Source organism: Oncorhynchus clarkii, chromosome 33 (assembly GCF_045791955.1).
Source record: "Oncorhynchus clarkii lewisi isolate Uvic-CL-2024 chromosome 33, UVic_Ocla_1.0, whole genome shotgun sequence".
NCBI lineage: Eukaryota > Metazoa > Chordata > Actinopteri > Salmoniformes > Salmonidae > Oncorhynchus > Oncorhynchus clarkii.
In genome coordinates, this window is record NC_092179.1 from 10321920 (window position 1) to 10336500 (window position 14581).

The window sequence follows — 14581 nt, forward strand, 5'->3', positions numbered from 1 at the left end:
AGAACATCGAGGCATTCTGGAATGAGTCACATTTTACTGTGTATGTTGTCAATGTTAACACATTGTTTGAGATATCTCTCTAAAGACTGATTTTAATATAATTTCATATTTGAACGAGACGCACAGCATGTGTATCATGCTTTCAAAGGCACTTTCCAACATGCAAGTTAACTTACAACTATGCAACATGTTTAAACTTTGAACAAGTAAAGGCACTATTTGCCACTTATTACATTACACTGACACGTTCTGTTCACCTCCTGAACTGTTCTGTCTCATGAACAATGTCAACGTAGTGGTTGAATCTATATACAACTACTGTATGTCCCCAGTGTTTTTCACAGACAGGAAGACGGGCACTACAGTATAGGAATGTGGGTGTCAGGTCAGTGTCCGTTCTGTGTCTTTAGCTCCAGTTCCACGCTGAGTTTCAGTACTCTGCATGCAGAGGGAAGTCTTTGTGCTTGTTGCCCCTGCAGTGAGGAGGAGGAGGGTACGTCAGGGAAGAACAGGAGAAAGAGTTGAAGTCAGCATCTAGACACTCTGGAACTCTGTGGACTCACCATTCCATAGTGAATCCTCTCCAGTTCCTGTTGAAACCAAGGATGACTTTCATGTCTGCGGGACTTAACTTGAAGTCCAACACCTGTTTTCGAAGGCGACAAAATAACAATTTAGGAGTGTGAAGGAAACAGTGGCTCTGGGGTTATATCCCTGCCTTGAAACCAAGAGATTGTGGGTTCAAATCCCACAAGTTCTCTTTCTGCATGCAACTCTCAATGTGAAATATACAAAAAGAAAAGGTAACGGTGTCCGTGGCTCCCAGGTTAAATCCCTGCCTTGCATGTAGGTTCAAAACTCTGGCCTGTTTGTGTACGACTTTCAATATCATATACACTGAGTGTACAAAACATTAGGAGCACCTGCTCTTTCCATGACAGACTGACCAGGTCATCCCTTATTGATGCCACTTTGTCTTGCCCATATTTAAGTAGTCAACATGGGCCAGCATCCTTGTGGAACGCTTTCGAACACCTTGTAGAGTCCATGCCCCGCCGAATTGAGGCTGTTGTGAGGGGGGGTGCAACTCAAATTAGGGAGGTGTTCCTAATGTTTTGTACACTGTATACAAAGAGAAGGGTAACAAGTGTGAAGGGGTCTGTGGCTCTGGTGTAAGGATCTTTCCCCCCCCAAAGCACAAGGTTGTAAGTTTGAACTCTTGTGCTAGCTCTTGAGCATGGTTGGATACTGAGGACTCTGCTGGTCAGTGAGTCATGGCCACTTCAGGGAGTGGCTGCCACACATTTGATGCCTGGAGGGCACTGGCATTGGCTGGAATAGTGTGACAAGCGGACGGGCTAAACCACTCCTGGAAAAGGAGGGAACTTAGTTTTAAATTAAGACGTGCCTATATTTAAACAAAGTGCCCACTTTTTCCAGGAGGGGACACCAGGTATTTACCACCATGAGTTCTGACAGCCTTCCAACTATCCCAGAGTGAACGCAACTACATTCAGGAGCTGAGCCTGGGATCGAACCTACAATCCCGTACATCAGAGGTAAGATTCTTACCAGAGCCAACAGCTCTTCCACACTTAGAACACTGCCCTTTGTATATTTGACATTGAAACAGAGAAGAGAGGAAATTTAAACCAAGAACCTCTAGGTTGGGAGGCAGGGATTTAACCTCTGAGCAACCAACTCCTTCAGGATTCTGTGTAAGCACGCCCTTAGAATGCACTTAGTGGATTCCACATCTCTACCTAGGCAGTTAGGTTTGAATGGAAAAGACACTGCCAAAGTTCAATGAAGTAAAATATTTATTTTATTGAATCGCTTCCAGTCACAATTGTAATTGTCAAAAAATACCTGGAAATTTTCCTTGATCCGGGAGGGCGTAGCCGACTTGGGAATGACGATCACATTCCTCTGGATTTGAAAGCGGATAAGGACCTGTGGAGAGGACAACAACAGGGATTGGTCACTTGACTGACCCTAGACCAAGACTCCTTTTACCCAGCCAAAGAATGTAATGTTACCATGCGAGTGTTGGACCCAGACCCCGACGACGTGGTTTCAAAACAATGATTCTTACGTTAGAAGAGACGTGTCTTGGAAAATAGCAGCCAAAACCTTGACAACTGATTGTCCCCATTTTAATACCTAGCTGTTTTCTTTAAATGCTACATAAGGGACAATATCCAATTTCATACATAGGCTAATCATTGTTTATAAATCTATCAGCATATATAATTGTACTGTAAGGTTCTTTGAAGAGTGGTGTATATAAGCCAAGTTAACCTCAACTTGAATGGACTCTTGTTGAAAATTCAGAACTTCACAGGAGTAAGCATGGTTGAGAACACTGTTTGTTCTGCTCTTTGTATTCCCTATATCTAGGACCATGTGCTTGGTGCAGTCATGTGACATGCCTAGATTTGAACCTTTTCATCAAAGTGTCCTCTTTTCTTATTACGTCAGATGGTCCAGCACCATCATCAGACGATTTCTTTCATTTTTGTTGTAATTCAATATTTCTGGATACGGCTTAGAATACAGGATCAAATCTTGCTACAGTATGTCACTAAAGGCAGAATTAGGGGAAAGTGTTGACTCTCTCATACCTGTGCTGTGGTCTTATTGTGCTTAACAGCGATGGCCTTTATCTTTGGGTCCTCCAGCAGGGACGGCTCACCAGGTTTCGCCCTGTTGAAAATGTAATTTATTTTATGTTGACGTGAAGTCAAACACACGTCATTGTTTGTGGTGGGTGGGGCCTGAAAAAAAATCTAGGGAAAGAGTAGGGTCCGACACTGAACGCACTCATTAAACATTGTCTATAACAAATTCAACACAATGCATGTTTTGGATCATTTCAGAGTACAGGTTGAGTGTATTTTAATTCTAGAACCTTCTATTTGACCCAAAGTGACTGTATACATCAGGAATATCTTAGAAAAGTGTGATCTGTCTCACCATGGTCTGTCTGGCGAGCCCAGAGGGCTGTAGCCTGTCACTGAGATGCCTTTAGAGTGACAGTAGTTGATCAGCTTCTCCTGAGTCAGATAGGGGTGGCATTCAATCTGAAGGGACAAATACAAAGATGAGCCATTGGTAATACAGAGAGATGGGGCCATAATGCCTTGATACAAACTGTACGGACTTGTTTTGTCTGTCTTGATCACAACAGACTACAGTACCTGGTTGTTGGCAGGTTTATACTTGAGGCCTGGCTTGTTCAGGATGGATTCAATCTGGTCTTTGTTAAAGTTGGAGACACCGATAGCCTTGACCAGTCCAGCATCCACCAGCTCCTCCATAGCCTATACAATAGGTCAATATCTAGCTCAGTAACCTGTCAAATATCTTACGGTATAATGTTGTTCGCTGGTGTCCGGGGATGTTTTGTTTTGAAATACAGTATACCATTTTTGTCTTCCTTACCTCCCAAGTGTCCAGGAAGTTGCTGTCACCTGCGATTACTTGTCCGTCTTCACCAAAAGGAAATAGATTCTCTCCAGGCTGCATTGACAAACAGATCAGTCACAGGGACAATGGTCCTCTCGCTCTTAACCAGGGACAGTTTGAAAGCTGATAGTAATTTTATTGACACAGACACACACAGTACCTGAAAGCACATCGGGGAGTGTATTAGGTAGAGGTCCAGGTAGTCTAGTCTGAGGTCACTCAGAGTCTTCTGACAGGCTCCCTTCACCATAGACTTCTGATGGAGGGTACACCACAGCTATTTGGGAGAAACAGTTATATTAGACTGCTGCAAGTGCATGTTGAAATACAATTTAAATGACAATATTATCCTATGGACAAACTGAAGTGTCACGGTGACGTGTGGCAGTTGAGTAAGAGTACACCCAGAAGAAATGATAGTACTAGCATGACATTGGTGACTATACAGAGCATGCGCATGCACATGACATGCCTTCAGCCCGTATGGAGCTCTTTGTCTGCCTGGCGTCTAGTGGGAAATCATATGACCAAATCTACAAACATGACTAATGAGTCTTGTGATTCATGACACGTTTTCCACTTTTTGACACAGTGACCAAGTCGATAATCGTCCTCACCTTACTGACGATGAAAAGCTCCTCTCTCTTCACCACCCCCTGGCCAATCATGGTGTGAATGCCATCCCCCACCTCATCCTCATTCTGGTAATAGTAGGCTCCGTCTATCTGTCTGTAGCCTGCAGAGATGGCCGCTTTCACTGCCTCTGCTACCTTGCCCGCATCTGCCTGCACAGGGATTCAGAGGAATTACAGATTAGGGCCTAGATATTGTGTTCTATTGTGGTTACCTCACACTTGATTTGAGCCTCTGTCGTGAAAGGTTACAGAATACTGTAGAAATACTAATCATGATAGATGTATGATTACACTGTATAATATAATCATCATCATCAATATCACAGAGTTAGGCCATCATTTAGTTACATATGTTGGTAAATTCAAGTGTAGGCTAAACCGCAATTCCAAGTGTGACATTAAAACATTAGTGCAAAAAAATATGCTGCTAATCTTGGTCATCATCATAGTTCATTAAAACTCTCAGGATATATGGCACATGAGAAGACTGTCATTTATTTGAACATAAACATACCTGTAGCTGCCAAAGGAAAGAAACAGTTAACTGCCTACTGTTGATTCCATGAGTTTAGTTCAACAATGATCAATGGCATCCATGCAAGAGGACTAGAAGAAACACAATCACACGTTATCTTACCCTCCAGGTCCCCAAGCCTACGATAGGCATGCTGGCCCCGGTGTTGAGAGTTACAGTTGGTGTGGGTGTCATCTTTAAAGATCTGCTGTGGTATCAATCCTAGGATCCTGGGTTGTGAGAGGAGAGGATCCCTGTATTCAGAGTGGAAGGAATAAGGAATCAGTATTCTCAGTGCAGCACACAAAGAGCTGAAACACAGATGTGAGGAGGGTTTATGTAGAGGGAGAGCGACTGTTTGTTTGGTTACGCCTGCAACCCTACATCTAAAGCAGCGAATGGGGACAGAAAATGGGCAGTGAAGGAGTAGCTGAATGAATCAGCATGTGTACGCGTGTACGTGCAAAAGAGGGTTTGCTTGTCACAATGACAAGGGAAACGTTTGTTTAAATAATTCAGGATGTGATGCAGGAGGCAATTCATGCTAATGTCGATTGAGTTGAAGAACATATGATATAAAAAGGTCAAGTATACAGCTTTTTGTTGGTGTTGATCAGTATTTGTAGGTTGTCTAGAGCCAAATCATCTTCCTTATACAAGGTAATAACCTGCTCACAAATAGGCAAGTTTTTAAATACAATATTGGAGTGATTTTTGACCTTGCAATCAATGATTGTGATAAAAAAGGACAAGTCAAGGGGATTTCAGCAGTCACAGACTCATGGTACAAAGCTGACTGTTGAAATCAGCATCCCGTGCATACAGTTTTGTATGCAGGTGTGACTAGCATAAAATGTAGCATAAAAACACAATAGATTAAACGCAACAGACCCAGAACCACAAACTCCATATTTTATGCAGATCTGCAACACAAGCCTCAAAAGCATAGCTAGGTTACTAAATGTGAACCTACAAGCTATCTAGGTTAGGCATACTGTTAGCAGTGTGGTTAGGTTTAAAGTCCAATTTTAAGAAGAGAAATTGTAGAAACGGGCAAGGTGTAAGACTTTGACAACTGCTGACGGGCCTGAAGAGCCTGTCTAGATGTCTCTGGAGCCACAAACTATCCAGCTAGCGTCTGCAGTCCACACATTGTTTCATGCACGTTTATCGAAACTTGAGAAAAGTGGAAATGTACAAACAAAGGATGAAAAGCTGAGGGCGGAGGATAAGTATTAGCGTTACTTTAAATGATTAGGTATGTACAATCCTGTTACTCTGGTTGTGTAAAATGCTTTTGTCACCTAACTCTGTATCTAAATCAACCACGGCTGTGCACATCTCGTGCTCTTGACCTCACCCCCTGTAAGTCTGAAACGTGCATGTTCGGAATGAGGTCTCTCTGTTCCGAACAAGTCTCTTCTTATCCTCTACTCTAAGGACAAACAATTCTTAGTGCGAGAACACATGGGGACTATGGGTTGGTTTGACACATTGAGACAGTTGTGGTGGATTAAGAAAATGTAACAAGGTCGGGCTATATAAGGCTCAGAATCAACTCAGAATCATTAGGCTTTCACTCTATCTACGTCTGTGTGTGTATAGTGACCAGCCCCCTTATCAATACATTTTTAATAAAGTTCATACCCTGATTGACCTTGTCTCTCCTCCTTATTGGTCATTTAAAATATCCACCACACACACATTTTTTTGCCAAGGTAGAGTGCATGATCAGTGAATATATTCAATGTACTCGCTACATTGTGGGGATCTCATTGTATGGTAATAACTGCATGTATATACGACTTGCATCCTTGGCACAAAATTATTCTATTCTACTCAATCCATAAGCTTCATTAATGTCATTCAGACTGTTTTGAGGTTGATACAATCGGCTATGAGAGCTGAGGTTCATAGCTAGGCTCTGAACTAGTATTTATACCAAACGTTTTAGGGTCCATTCACAGGTCGGCTACATAGCTAGCTACACATCCATAGGCATACAGACAATTTTTTATCCTCTGCGTAATAAGCAAGAAAAATAGCTAGCTAACTATGTAACTTCAGCTGCATTGCACGGCAAATATCAGCAAGGCAAGCTTACACAATTTTACATTAAATTTGCAGGAAATGCTTTGGCTAGCTAGATTCTTTACATCTACCGTTTCACAAGATGACAGTCTGGTTTGCTGGTTATTTCAGGAGTCCCTAAAACATGAACTTCTACGGGATCGGTGTCCCACCCGCGGGACGGTTGAGCTAACATATGCTAATCACATTAGCCTGAGGTTTCAGAGGGTGAATTGGCAAGACAAAAGATTTAAGTGCCTTTTGAATGGGGTAGGTGCCAGGCACACCGGCTTGTGTCAAGAACTACAATGCTGCTGGGTTTTTCACGCTCAACAGTTTCCCGTGTCTATCAAGAATGGTCCACCATTCAAAGGACATTCAGGCAACTTGACACAGCTGTGGGAAACATTCGAGTCAACATGGGCCAGCATCCCTGTGGAACGCTTTCGACACAGAGTCAATTCCCGACGAATTGAGGCTGTTCTGAGGTGCAACTCAATATTAGGAAGGAGTTCATAACATTTAGTATACTCAGTTTATATTATACTTGATCGTTATTGAGTAATCTTCTCCAGTTCTTTTTGTTTTTCTTCTAACTTACTCTGTGCCTCTATGGTAGTGTTTTTATTTACATTATTTGTTGTTATTTTTGTACTTTCCCCCTTTTTCTCCCCAATTTCAATCATGTCTCATCACTGCAACTCCCCAACGAGTTCAGGAGGCGAAGATCAAGTCATGCATTCTCCGAAACATGACCCACCAAACCGCGCTTCTTAACACCTTAATGCCCACTTAACCCAGAAGCCAGCCGCACCAATGTGTCAGAGGAAATACTGTTATTAAACTGACGACCAGAGTCAGCTTGCAGTCGCTTGGCCCGCCTCAAGGAGTCGCTAGAGTGCGATGAGCGAAATGAAGCAAAGTAAAGTAAAGTGGACAGACCCTCTTGTGCTTTCTATTGTCACCACACTGAACAACTTCCCAGGCTTCCCGAATAAACAGCAAAACTTTATTGGGTTTATTTGAACGTAATACACAAAGGGTCTTAATTAAAATAAATGTTTTTTAATTTGTAATCCACCATATAATTTAATTATTTCTCAAGATAAAATACCACCACTAATTCTCTTATAATACAGTACATCCCGTGTGTTGTAATAAGAACTGTAGGTGAAGTTGAATAACCTCACATTCTTTCTACTGCCAGATTGAATGCCACCCCTATCTGAACCAGGAGAAGTTGATCAACTACTGTCACTCTAAGGGCATCTCCGTGACAGCCTACAGCCCCCTGGGTTCCCCAGACAGACCATGGTGAGGGCGTATACTTCAACTAATAATACCTGAGAGATGTACACTGAGTGTACAAAACATTAAGAACACCTGCCCTTTCCATGACAGACTGACCAGGTGAAAGCTATGATCCCTTATTGATGTCACTTGTTAAATCTAATATTTCAACTCAATATTAGGAATGTGTTCCTAATGTTTGGTATAGTCCGTGTACATTCACCTTGTACATGAATTCTGAACATACACAGCCATTTACAGTTGTCCCTGTGAAAAGATTATAACACTGTGTCAATAACAGGGCCAAACCAGAGGACCCTTCCCTACTGGAGGATCCCAACATCAAGGCCATCGCTGAGAAGCACAAGAAGACCTCTGCCCAGGTACTGTACTCCCTTTTCACACTATCGAGCCAACCCGAACCATACTGATGTTTTCTTTAACCTGGGATCCCATTTACATGTCCACTTTCCTCTCTCTGTTATCCTCACTTCAGGTCCTGATCCGCTTCCATATCCAACGGAACACGATTGTGATTCCCAAGTCTATCACCCCCACACGTATCCAGGAGAATTTCCAGGTATTATCTCCCATAATTCTCCATTATTTGAAGAGGTGTGTCATCTGATTTAGTTCCTGTGTGTGGCTGTGGGGTAATTGTCTTTTTGAACCATGCAGGTGTTTGACTTTGTGTTGAGCGACGAGGAAATGAAGACCATTCTGGGCCTCAACAGGAACTGGAGAGTCTGCCCAATGACAGGGTGAGGCCCTGTACATGTGTACAACTGTACTGTCTCTCTGAATGGTGTTTTGTTTTTCTTTGTCACCCAGGAGCATGAAGCACAAGGACTACCCCTTCAATGCTGAATTTTAAGGAAACGGTGGATTCACAAAGTTCCATCTCTGGTGCTGTGACTCGCTTGAGATGTCTGCCCTCTTTCTGTTCTCGTTTAGATTCATTCTTATTTCTCCCTTTAAGACAATGTGCAGAAATAGCCATCCTTGAGCTAGTTTCTTGCGAATACCCGTACATACTGTGATTTAGTATCTGTGTGTTGCAGTATTGTATTTCTCACGAGATATACACTCTGACCTATATAATTGCCTTCTTTCATAGCACAATGGTCATTATTTTTCAACAATCATGGAAACATAATTTGACATAGGATCGATATTAGTGAGGATAAAAAAAGCTTTTGGTTTCTGGTTTGATACTGTAGCAAATCCAAGGCGCCAGGCTTCCTAACGCGCACAATATGGTGTTTGTGGCTTCTCACATGACCCAGTTTGTTTGTTTCTCTTTGGTCACTCGCAATCTGTTTCATCAATTAGCATCTACATTTACAGGCCATATATAATCTTATGACTTTAAAGAATTGATGTTAACCATAGGAATGCATAGTTCAACCATAGGAGGTATGTCATACCTGGTCTTACTGAAGTAAGTTACAGAAATATCACATGGACATTGGTGTGTGTGATGTACAGTATTACATATCAACTGTGAGCTGTTTCCTCTGTTTCCTTTTTGTTTCAGAGATTTAAAAAATGTAGAATATAAATAGTATCGAAATAGCTTATCCTAATAGTACATTGACCTATGTTCATGAAGATATGTTGTTGAACACTCCTTCCCTCCAATGCCTAGTCATAGGAGCCTAGAATGAGTCATCCACACTCTTTGCCTTACAGGACGATAAAGCACTTCTACTCATTGATATAGTACTGTGTTCTTTATTATATCTGCAGATGAGGAAATATTCATAGATCAAGGTAGTCGGCAGTTTATATTTCAGGATTATAATCTTGTTTCAAATATGTAGAAATGCATAATATCTAAGGGCAGAACATCGAGGCATTCTGGAATGAGTCACATTTTACTGTGTATGTTGTCAATGTTAACACATTGTTTGAGATATCTCTCTAAAGACTGATTTTAATATAATTTCATATTTGAACGAGACGCACAGCATGTGTATCATGCTTTCAAAGGCACTTTCCAACATGCAAGTTAACTTACAACTATGCAACATGTTTAAACTTTGAACAAGTAAAGGCACTATTTGCCACTTATTACATTACACTGACACGTTCTGTTCACCTCCTGAACTGTTCTGTCTCATGAACAATGTCAACGTAGTGGTTGAATCTATATACAACTACTGTATGTCCCCAGTGTTTTTCACAGACAGGAAGACGGGCACTACAGTATAGGAATGTGGGTGTCAGGTCAGTGTCCGTTCTGTGTCTTTAGCTCCAGTTCCACGCTGAGTTTCAGTACTCTGCATGCAGAGGGAAGTCTTTGTGCTTGTTGCCCCTGCAGTGAGGAGGAGGAGGGTACGTCAGGGAAGAACAGGAGAAAGAGTTGAAGTCAGCATCTAGACACTCTGGAACTCTGTGGACTCACCATTCCATAGTGAATCCTCTCCAGTTCCTGTTGAAACCAAGGATGACTTTCATGTCTGCGGGACTTAACTTGAAGTCCAACACCTGTTTTCGAAGGCGACAAAATAACAATTTAGGAGTGTGAAGGAAACAGTGGCTCTGGGGTTATATCCCTGCCTTGAAACCAAGAGATTGTGGGTTCAAATCCCACAAGTTCTCTTTCTGCATGCAACTCTCAATGTGAAATATACAAAAAGAAAAGGTAACGGTGTCCGTGGCTCCCAGGTTAAATCCCTGCCTTGCATGTAGGTTCAAAACTCTGGCCTGTTTGTGTACGACTTTCAATATCATATACACTGAGTGTACAAAACATTAGGAGCACCTGCTCTTTCCATGACAGACTGACCAGGTCATCCCTTATTGATGCCACTTTGTCTTGCCCATATTTAAGTAGTCAACATGGGCCAGCATCCTTGTGGAACGCTTTCGAACACCTTGTAGAGTCCATGCCCCGCCGAATTGAGGCTGTTGTGAGGGGGGGTGCAACTCAAATTAGGGAGGTGTTCCTAATGTTTTGTACACTGTATACAAAGAGAAGGGTAACAAGTGTGAAGGGGTCTGTGGCTCTGGTGTAAGGATCTTTCCCCCCCCAAAGCACAAGGTTGTAAGTTTGAACTCTTGTGCTAGCTCTTGAGCATGGTTGGATACTGAGGACTCTGCTGGTCAGTGAGTCATGGCCACTTCAGGGAGTGGCTGCCACACATTTGATGCCTGGAGGGCACTGGCATTGGCTGGAATAGTGTGACAAGCGGACGGGCTAAACCACTCCTGGAAAAGGAGGGAACTTAGTTTTAAATTAAGACGTGCCTATATTTAAACAAAGTGCCCACTTTTTCCAGGAGGGGACACCAGGTATTTACCACCATGAGTTCTGACAGCCTTCCAACTATCCCAGAGTGAACGCAACTACATTCAGGAGCTGAGCCTGGGATCGAACCTACAATCCCGTACATCAGAGGTAAGATTCTTACCAGAGCCAACAGCTCTTCCACACTTAGAACACTGCCCTTTGTATATTTGACATTGAAACAGAGAAGAGAGGAAATTTAAACCAAGAACCTCTAGGTTGGGAGGCAGGGATTTAACCTCTGAGCAACCAACTCCTTCAGGATTCTGTGTAAGCACGCCCTTAGAATGCACTTAGTGGATTCCACATCTCTACCTAGGCAGTTAGGTTTGAATGGAAAAGACACTGCCAAAGTTCAATGAAGTAAAATATTTATTTTATTGAATCGCTTCCAGTCACAATTGTAATTGTCAAAAAATACCTGGAAATTTTCCTTGATCCGGGAGGGCGTAGCCGACTTGGGAATGACGATCACATTCCTCTGGATTTGAAAGCGGATAAGGACCTGTGGAGAGGACAACAACAGGGATTGGTCACTTGACTGACCCTAGACCAAGACTCCTTTTACCCAGCCAAAGAATGTAATGTTACCATGCGAGTGTTGGACCCAGACCCCGACGACGTGGTTTCAAAACAATGATTCTTACGTTAGAAGAGACGTGTCTTGGAAAATAGCAGCCAAAACCTTGACAACTGATTGTCCCCATTCTAATACCTAGCTGTTTTCTTTAAATGCTACATAAGGGACAATATCCAATTTCATACATAGGCTAATCATTGTTTATAAATCTATCAGCATATATACTTGTACTGTAAGGTTCTTTGAAGAGTGGTATATAAGCCAAGTTAACCTCAACTTGAATGGACTCTTGTTGAAAATTCAGAACTTCACAGGAGTAAGCATGGTTGAGAACACTGTTTGTTCTGCTCTTTGTATTCCCTATATCTAGGACCATGTGCTTGGTGCAGTCATGTGACATGCCTGGATTTGAACCTTTTCATCAAAAGTGTCCTCTTTTCTTATTACGTCAGACGGTCCCGCACCATCATCAGACGATTTCTTTCATTTTTGTTGTAATTCAATATTTCTGGATAAGGCTTAGAATACAGGATCAAATCTTGCTACAGTATGTCACTAAAGGCAGAATTAGGGGAAAGTGTTGACTCTCTCATACCTGTGCTGTGGTCTTATTGTGCTTAACAGCGATGGCCTTTATCTTTGGGTCCTCCAGCAGGGACGGCTCACCAGGTTTCGCCCTGTTGAAAATGTAATTTATTTTATGTTGACGTGAAGTCAAACACACGTCATTGTTTGTGGTGGGTGGGGCCTGAAAAAAAATCTAGGGAAAGAGTAGGGTCCGACACTGAACGCACTCATTAAACATTGTCTATAACAAATTCAACACAATGCATGTTTTGGATCATTTCAGAGTTCAGGTTGAGTGTATTTTAATTCTAGAACCTTCTATTTGACCCAAAGTGACTGTATACATCAGGAATATCTTAGAAAAGTGTGATCTGTCTCACCATGGTCTGTCTGGCGAGCCCAGAGGGCTGTAGCCTGTCACTGAGATGCCTTTAGAGTGACAGTAGTTGATCAGCTTCTCCTGAGTCAGATAGGGGTGGCATTCAATCTGAAGGGACAAATACAAAGATGAGCCATTGGTAATACAGAGAGATGGGGCCATAATGCCTTGATACAAACTGTACGGACTTGTTTTGTCTGTCTTGATCACCACAGACTACAGTACCTGGTTGTTGGCAGGTTTATACTTGAGGCCTGGCTTGTTCAGGATGGATTCAATCTGGTCTTTGTTAAAGTTGGAGACACCGATAGCCTTGACCAGTCCAGCATCCACCAGCTCCTCCATAGCCTATACAATAGGTCAAGATCTAGCTCAGTAACCTGTCAAATATCTTACGGTATAATGTTGTTCACTGGTGTCCGGGGGATGTTTTGTTTTGAAATACAGTATACCATTTTTGTCTTCCTTACCTCCCAAGTGTCCAGGAAGTTGCTGTCACCTGCGATTACTTGTCCGTCTTCACCAAAAGGAAATAGATTCTCTCCAGGCTGCATTGACAAACAGATCAGTCACAGGGACAATGGTCCTCTCGCTCTTAACCAGGGACAGTTTGAAAGCTGATAGTAATTTTATTGACACAGACACACACAGTACCTGAAAGCACATCGGGGAGTGTATTAGGTAGAGGTCCAGGTAGTCTAGTCTGAGGTCACTCAGAGTCTTCTGACAGGCTCCCTTCACCATAGACTTCTGATGGAGGGTACACCACAGCTATTTGGGAGAAACAGTTATATTAGACTGCTGCAAGTGCATGTTGAAATACAATTTAAATGACAATATTATCCTATGGACAAAATGAAGTGTCACGGTGACGTGTGGCAGTTGAGTAAGAGTACACCCAGAAGAAATGATAGTACTAGCATGACATTGGTGACTATACAGAGCATGCGCATGCACATGACATGCCTTCAGCCCGTATGGAGCTCTTTGTCTGCCTGGCGTCTAGTGGGAAATCATATGACCAAATCTACAAACATGACTAATGAGTCTTGTGATTCATGACACGTTTTCCACTTTTTGACACAGTGACCAAGTCGATAATCGTCCTCACCTTACTGACGATGAAAAGCTCCTCTCTCTTCACCACCCCCTGGCCAATCATGGTGTGAATGCCATCCCCCACCTCATCCTCATTCTGGTAATAGTAGGCTCCGTCTATCTGTCTGTAGCCTGCAGAGATGGCCGCTTTCACTGCCTCTGCTACCTTGCCCGCATCTGCCTGCACAGGGATTCAGAGGAATTACAGATTAGGGCCTAGATATTGTGTTCTATTGTGGTTACCTCACACTTGGCAAATGAGAAGACTGTCATCATTATATCACAGAGTGATCATTTAGTTACATATGTTGGTAACATACCTGTGTGACATTAAAACATTAGCTGCTGCTAAATCATCATAGTTCATTAAAACTCTCAGAATATGGCAAACAGTTAACTGCCTACTGTTGATTCCATGAGTTTAGTTCAACAATGATCAATGGCATCCATGCAAGAGGACTAGAAGAAACACAATCACACGTTATCTTACCCTCCAGGTCCCCAAGCCTACGATAGGCATGCTGGCCCCGGTGTTGAGAGTTACAGTTGGTGTGGGTGTCATCTTTAAAGATCTGCTGTGGTATCAATCCTAGGATCCTGGGTTGTGAGAGGAGAGGATCCCTGTATTCAGAGTGGAAGGAATAAGGAATCAGTATTCTCAGTGCAGCACACAAAGAGCTGAAACACA

At 42.5% G+C, this 14581-nt stretch overlaps 3 protein-coding genes across 3 annotated transcripts; 1 reads left to right on the top strand and 2 right to left on the bottom strand.

The window, feature by feature from the left end:
- Positions 1-430: 430 nt before the first annotated feature.
- Positions 431-4912, bottom strand: LOC139392609 (aldo-keto reductase family 1 member B1-like). Its single transcript, XM_071140699.1, has 10 exons — positions 4741-4912; positions 4086-4253; positions 3629-3745; positions 3445-3522; positions 3201-3323; positions 2977-3083; positions 2625-2706; positions 1870-1953; positions 564-646; positions 431-473 (listed from the first exon to the last, which is right to left on the bottom strand). Exons 1-10 carry the CDS (start codon positions 4810-4812, stop codon positions 431-433), a joined length of 957 nt encoding a protein of 318 aa, XP_070996800.1. The 5' UTR covers positions 4813-4912.
- Positions 4913-5061: 149 nt separating this feature from the next.
- On the top strand, positions 5062-9691 carry LOC139392563 (aldo-keto reductase family 1 member B1-like). Its single transcript, XM_071140607.1, has 6 exons — positions 5062-5073; positions 7895-8001; positions 8279-8360; positions 8474-8557; positions 8656-8738; positions 8809-9691. The coding sequence occupies exons 1-6, from the start codon at positions 5062-5064 to the stop codon at positions 8849-8851; spliced, it is 411 nt and encodes a 136-aa protein (XP_070996708.1). The 3' UTR covers positions 8852-9691.
- Positions 9692-10251: 560 nt separating this feature from the next.
- LOC139392607 (aldo-keto reductase family 1 member B1-like) lies at positions 10252-14455 on the bottom strand. Its single transcript, XM_071140698.1, has 10 exons — positions 14384-14455; positions 13907-14074; positions 13450-13566; positions 13266-13343; positions 13021-13143; positions 12797-12903; positions 12445-12526; positions 11691-11774; positions 10385-10467; positions 10252-10294 (listed from the first exon to the last, which is right to left on the bottom strand). The coding sequence occupies exons 1-10, from the start codon at positions 14453-14455 to the stop codon at positions 10252-10254; spliced, it is 957 nt and encodes a 318-aa protein (XP_070996799.1).
- Positions 14456-14581: the final 126 nt, after the last annotated feature.